General features: G+C 25.8%; 1 protein-coding gene across 1 annotated transcript; it reads left to right on the top strand.

Moving 5' to 3' along the window:
• The first annotated feature begins 5,530 nt into the window (after positions 1-5,530).
• LOC131631346 (anthocyanidin 3-O-glucosyltransferase 7-like) lies at positions 5,531-7,116 on the top strand. Its single transcript, XM_058902136.1, has one exon. It carries the CDS (start codon positions 5,591-5,593, stop codon positions 6,947-6,949), a length of 1,359 nt encoding a protein of 452 aa, XP_058758119.1. The 5' UTR covers positions 5,531-5,590; the 3' UTR covers positions 6,950-7,116.
• Positions 7,117-7,532: the final 416 nt, after the last annotated feature.

Below are 7,532 nucleotides of genomic sequence, written 5' to 3'. Positions count from 1 at the left end.
GTTTGCTTCGATCAAAAAAAAAAAAGTGATAAAGAAAAGTTAAAGATGATGAATATATGTTTTCAAGATGATGTGATTAAAGAAATAATTATAAATGAGGAGAAAATTTGATATATATATATATATATATATATATATATATATATATATATATATATATATATATATATATATATATATATATATATATATATATATATATATATATATATATATATATATATATATTGATTTGATGAATATTTTATTTAGGTTTATGATTACTCGTTACTTATGCTACATAGATTTTGTCCATTACTAGATCTATGGCCCGTGCGTTGCACGGATTTAATTACAATTTTTATATTAATAATTTATATATATAAATTATACCATATGTTTACACTTATTTTAAAGTTATATTAAATATAAACAAAATTTTAAAAATATGAGAATTACTAATAATTTATATATGATAAAATTTCAATTATGTTATTTAAATTTGAAAGATTTGTCATATTTATGTGAATAATACAATATTATATTAAATTATTTATAGATAATATTTGTGATTAATCATTAAATTCATAATACATATAAGAGTAGATCGGTCTAAATTTCAATTATTGTTTTAGTGTTTAGTCTATAATTTACAAAACCTAAGAACTTTTTTATTCAATGTCAAGTCCAAAAAACGGTTTAAACCATATATTCTCTAGATTTTTTTTTTCAAATCATATTATGTTTTAATATATTGATTTTTTCTTCGGTGTTACTATGTTAATCAAATAACTTCATTAATAGTTTCCTGGGGTATGGGAAACGATTATTTTTTATGGGTTAATCATCTAAATTAAAGAAAAAATGATTTTGAAAATTAAAATGAAACTTTAAAGTTAATTTTTTCAATTTCATAGGCATTAATGATTCTAAATTTTATTAAATTAAGTTATTAATATTTTAATGAAGCTATTTTATTTTTTTTATTAAATAGTGATATTTTGATTATTAAATTTACTTTTATCATAAAAAATTTGCAGATTAGTTGATTAGTTTGTTAGAATATTTAAGAATATGTTAAATTTTAAAGAATTTTAGAATATATTAGAATGTTAGTTTGAGTCTTAATTATATGAGTTTATTAGAATATTTAAGAATATGTTAAATTTTAAAGACTAATAAAAAAGATTGATGTAACTGGAAACAATATAGGAATCATATTAAGTTTTATCAATTAGTTTGTATCTTAGGATTTTAATGAACGGATAATTTGTAAAACAACAATTTCATAGCTGTCATTTATAACTCAAAAATAATTGTACTAAAATATAATTAAAAAAATAGTTTCAAAATGTTCAATATTACATTAATTGTTGAGTTAGAAATTGGAATGATAGGTAAATATTATAAGTTTATATTAAGAAATATAATTATTTACTCAAATTAGTAAGCAGTATAATTTCAGAATTTCTAATAGTCATCAATGTTAAGTTTAAGATTTAGATTGATAGATAATTAGTAAATAATGAAAAATTGAGATTCAATTTTATTTTTTTTAATATGATAGTAATGGCAAAGTTAATATTTTAATTGGTAGATAATGTCACTAATATTAAAAAGCAAAAAGCAGAGTTTAGATTTTTTTTAGTAAGAATTTGGAAATAAATTTTTTTTTATAACAATTTAAATTAAATATTATTATTATGTACTAATAAAAAAAATAATGTAATTGATATGATTAGATCTAGATGAAAGCAATTGCAAGAGTCGTATGTGTATATTTATTACGAAAATAATAAATAACTTATTTTAAAATAATTATGAGTATATATATATATATATATATATATATATATATATATATATATATATATATATGATTAAAATAATAACTATAATTTATATTAAAGTAAGAAATAATAATTTATATTCGAAAGAATGCATAAGTACTACTATTATAAGAATTTGAACAAAGAGGAAGGAAATTAAACCAAAAAAAAATAAAAAATCCAAAAAAAAATATCAAAATGAAAGCATATGTATTGCAATTTCGAATATTGTGATGCTTCAAATTACTGAAAGATACTAATATTCGTTCTAAGATTGTTGTATGCAGGAGTTACGCCTGATTAGACTCAATCAAATTGCAAAACCTGCAAAATAAAATTACAAATTATATTAATATGAATATGATCAAAACAATATTTATGAAATGAATAGGAATATGATCAAAACAATAAAATTAAAATTTATACAAAAAATATGGACGTGAAATTGATTTGAATTGAATAGATATAAAAAAACATGAAACCTTACCGAATTAGATAAAAATAGAAAAATCAATTCTCTTTTTGAATCGGTGTTGAATAATTCACTCATTCATCTCATGCTTTGTCAAGTTCTAAAACATTTGTTGATGAAGAAAAAGAGAGGAATTTATTTATTTAAGGAGGAAAGTGAGACAAATTGACCATTTAAGAATAAGAAAAGGATATTATGTTATGTTTTCAATACTAACCATTGTTAGCCATTTTAGATAAGATAATTGTTTGAAAAATGATAGTGTAATGAAATGACCAAATAGTATTTATAATGAATGACCAAAGTATTAATATAAATATGAATTAATATATATTTATATGGGAGTTACAAATTTTTTAAGAATATATTAATTTATATTTATATTATATTAATTTATATGAATTGAATAATGAGTGGGTGAAGAATTTGAAAAGAAATATAGAGATAGGAATGTGTTTGGTTTACAAAAAAAATTATAAAGATGAGTAAATGAAATAATTAATGGAATTATATGAGAGTTACAAAATTAATAGAATTGAATATTTATATTTAAAGTTACGTGTAAATAAAATTGAATATTCATAATTAATGCCATCATGATTTAGGATTGTATATTAGAATATTTATATTTTATATTTTTCATGTTTTAATTCAAATATCAAAAATTAAAAATTTAAATTATAAAGTAGATTCCTACTAACATTGTCCAAAATACCAAGCGATACCTTATGATATTTTAATTAAAATTATCATAATTATAAAGTAGATTTAAATATGAATTTGATAAATCAATAAGTGAATATTTTTTATCATAATTAGGTGTTAAAATACATTTTATATTTGTGATATATGATTTGTATTTATTATTTTAAAAAACTAAGTAATTCAAAATTTAAATGAAAATATGAATGAATAATATAGTAATTATTCTTATTTGACTTTTTTTAATTTTAATTTTTAATGGGTTTTTTTTATTTAGGATTGCTCTAAAGATGCCACCTAGGAATTAAGCTTTTTATATAATGCCACGTAAGATTTAGGGTTAGGTTTGTGTCCAAGATTGTCATCATGACAACCTTGGATTTATATTAAGTAGATGTCTATTTTTTTATAAATTAAAACTATAATATTAAAATGTGGACCGAAATAGCTCATTGGGCCGAATGACCTATTAGGAAATAAACCTGACTTATTTTGAGAATTTCTTTATGCACCCATATACATATTCACGAATCTGCAGTGAAATCCCCAAGATACCCTTATATTTTGAAAGTACATATCCGAAGTCACCTTTTTTTTTATAGAAAAAATGTGTTCCAGACATGCACATCCAGGTACACTTTTTTTTAGAAAGGGGTAACTTCGGAGTTATACATCCGAAATAATCTAATTATTGGTCTTGGGATTTTTTAGACATGCATATCCGAAAAAACTTAATATTTGTCAAAAAATTAAAATCAAGATAAATCAATTGTATTAATAATAGTATAATAAATTGTATTAATCAAAATATATAATTAAATATATATCATTTTAATCAAAATATAAAATTAAATATATACCATTTTTATCAAGATATATAATTAATTAAATATTTAAATCAACACATTATTCTCATATGAAATTAATTAAATAAAAAAATTAATATGTGATAAAAATTATAATGCTTATAAAAGAATATTTTAAACATTATAATTCTATTAATTAACAACATTACTCTAATATTATTTTTATTAATTAAAGGGTTCTCACTCTTAATATAAGAGAATTCAAGTTTAATCGAAACACACCAAATGTATAATGTTGTAGTAATTTAAAAAATAATTAATTTAATAATTTAAAAAAAATTGTGACAAATAAATTACTAGAAAATTAAAATTTTATTTAATATTTTTCTTCCTTATTTATAAGGATTTGTATTTAAGTTATTCTCTATTAATAATAATTTTTTTTAATTATATTATAAATAAATATTTTTTAAAAATAAAATAATTTTTTTTTGGAATACGTCGGATATGCATATCCGAATTAACCAATATCTCAATTTTTTTTTGAAAGGATTTTTTCAGATATGCATATTTGTTCTTTCCGGTTGAACAGGTGGTCAGCAACAGTACGCTTGATCTTTAGGAGAAATTGTACCTGCAAGGCACTCCGATGGCAAAGTAAGTCAAGGAACAAAAAGGTACAGCCGAGCACTTACCCGTACAACTATTTTCGTATTTATAATATTGGTATTTTATTCTAATTTACGTGTTATATTTTGTCGATTAATGTAAAAAATGAGATTAATCATTGTTTTGAAAAAAAAATAGAAAAACTCATAGCATATTTCGGAGATGTATCTCCGAAACTGGTCCATTGGTGATTTCGGAGATGCATCTCCGAAAACACTTAAAACAGGTGATTTCGGAGATACATTTCCGAAATGATTGAAAATGTGAAAATTGAATCTTTCGAAGATGCATCTCCAAAATTTAGGAGTATTTTAGAATTTATAGCAGGGGTTTTCATCCCATTAAGGTGTAAGAAAATTGTCTTTTTTACCCATTAATTGGGCCGATCCACTTGAATCCATTTATATGTTTGGCCCACCGAAATAAGGCGGGCTGGATGGAACCAGCCCATTTGACAACTATACTTGTGACTGGGTTGTAGTACTACTTACACCCTCTGGGTCTTTATAGTTACCCTTCATAGGCTTGCCTTGATATCATGTATGATGTATCACTTTCAATGATACTGTGCCATGAAAACAAGACTCCGTAGTGGCTTGCCTTCATAGTTGATAGGTTATATGCCACTTTCAATGACATTGTACCATGACAACAAGACTTCGTAGGGGCTTGCCTTCATAGATGATACGCCACTTTCAAAATAATTGATAATTGTATACCCACCCAATTGTCATTCTTACAAGACTCACGGTTGGCTTATTCTTTTCCCTTGGGTTATTCCTGATTTTGGTGTAATAGTATATATATAGCACTTGCCACTAATTATTGCCAATATGTGAGAATGGTTAAGAATATTAAAACATGGTTACATAGGATAGGAGTATAGTATATCATAGCACTTCCATTAATTAACCAATATGTAAGAATGGTGGTTGGCTTAGAATTGGAATTCACAAGTACAAGCAACTATACAGCATTTACATTTTCTGAAAAGGATGGTTGCCACACTTTCCGATCATTAATTAACATCACATGCACATGCAGTTCATATAATTTCACAATAAAATCCCTTCATTCATTCCAAAATAAACCATACACTTTCCCTCTAGCTTTCTCATACACTTTCATCAACCATGTCAAATATCAATGAAAACAAACACATTGCAGTCTTTTCTTTCCCCTTTAGCAGCCACCCTTTACCAGTCCTAAACCTTACCATCAAACTTGCTCACCAACTTCCAAACTGTTACTTCTCATTCATTGGCACTGCAAAAAACAACCAAACACTCTTCTCAAAAACCAAAACACCAAACAACATCAAACACTACAATGTAAGTGATGGAATCCCAGAGAATCATGAACTAATTCATGGTAGTGAAGTCAATCTCTACCTCCAAACTGGACAAGAGAATTTTCAAAAGGGTGTAGACTTAGCAGTTTCAGAAACTAAAATACCAATCACTTGCATTATAGCAGATGCTTTTGTAACACCAACTTTCGATCTTGCTAAAACATTGAATGTTCCATGGATTCCTGTTTGGATTCCAATGTCATGCTCACTATCTGTTCATTTTCATGGTAAAAAAATACGTGAACATTGCACTGTGAATGATGGAAACAAAACGTTGGATTTTCTTCCTGGTTTATCAGTGCTACATGTTGAAGATTTACCACATGATCCTCTCATAACTGATACTGAGAAAGAAACTGCGCTTACAAAAGCACTTGACTCACTTTCTACAATTCTACCTCAAGCTAAAGCAGTAATTGTGAGTTTCTTTGAAGAGCTAGATTTACCACTTTTTGTTCAAGACATTAGAACTAAGTTAGAACTAATGCTTTATGTTCCACTTTTTAATTTGAAACCAAAAACACAAAATGATGAGATAGATGAAAGTGGGTGCATTTCCTTTTTGGAGGTGCAGAAAGCAAAATCATTGAAAGTAGTGTTTATTAGTTTTGGCACAACTGTGATTGAACCACCAAAACATGAGATTGTGGCAATTGCAGAGGCATTAGAAGAAAGTGGATATCCATTTATTTGGTCATTGAAAGAGAATCTAAGGAGTCAGTTACCAAATGGGTTTCTTGAAAGGACAAAGACACGTAGCAAGGTTTTGAGTTGGGTGCCTCAAGGTAGGATTCTAGGGCATGGTAGTGTTGGTGCATTTGTGAGTCAAGGTGGTTGTAACTCTATGCTTGAGGGAATGTCAAATGGTGTGCCTATGATATTTAGGCCTTATTTTGCAGATCAAGGGATAAATGCAAGATTGGCTGTGGATGTTTGGGAGGTTGGTGTCATAATTGAAGGTAGGGTTTTTAGCAAAAATGGTTTGCTTAAAGGTTTGAATTTGCTTCTTGTGGAGGAAGAGGGGAAGAGGTTCAAAGAAAATGCTTTGAAGATGAAGAAGATTCTTGAAGAAGCTGATGGACCAAAAGGGCTTGCAGTCAAGGATTTCAAGAAACTTGTGGAGTTAGTTTCAAGCTCTTGAGTTATGCATGCAACCATTATTATAATTAAATAAAAAGTAATGTATTTCTTGTAGGTATCTTATGGTTTGTGTATGTGTTTTGTTCTTGTTGTTGTTTTATGATATTTTCAAAATGAGTGATTGAGTGTAAGTGTTGCATCTTTCATGTCTCAAATTTTTCATCTTCAGCTTCATTTCCTTCAATATTTTGTGCCTCTAGAAGTATCTATTGAGCTTAATCTTATGTATCTATAGTTAGTCTTCAGCTTCATTATAGTTACTTTCTTTTCTACCTCAAACCAAATCATCAGTAGTTTCTTTTCTTATCGTTAGATGCAAGTGATCATTTTGTTAATATATACTTCAACAGAAATAATTTGTTTTGATGAATATAAACAAAGCCTTAGAAAGACAAAGATGTAAAAAATTTAAAATGACATTAAGTTTTAATGGTTAAATTTTTAAATAAAAAATACTTAAAATGACATTAAGTTTTTATGGTTAATTTTTTAAAGCAAAATTATATGGTATGGTGTGCAAGGCTTCTTCCACTACTATAAAAAATACATTTAACTTCGATCGCGAAGGGGATTTAACATCGGTT

Source organism: Vicia villosa, unplaced genomic scaffold (assembly GCF_029867415.1).
Source record: "Vicia villosa cultivar HV-30 ecotype Madison, WI unplaced genomic scaffold, Vvil1.0 ctg.000816F_1_1, whole genome shotgun sequence".
NCBI lineage: Eukaryota > Viridiplantae > Streptophyta > Magnoliopsida > Fabales > Fabaceae > Vicia > Vicia villosa.
This window is presented reverse-complemented; position numbering and strand designations above follow the sequence as displayed.

What these genes read in the sequence shown, in the direction of transcription:
- LOC131631346 (XM_058902136.1), top strand. Translation starts at nt 5,591, where the DNA reads ATGTCAAATATCAATGAAAACAAACACATTGCAGTCTTTTCTTTCCCC.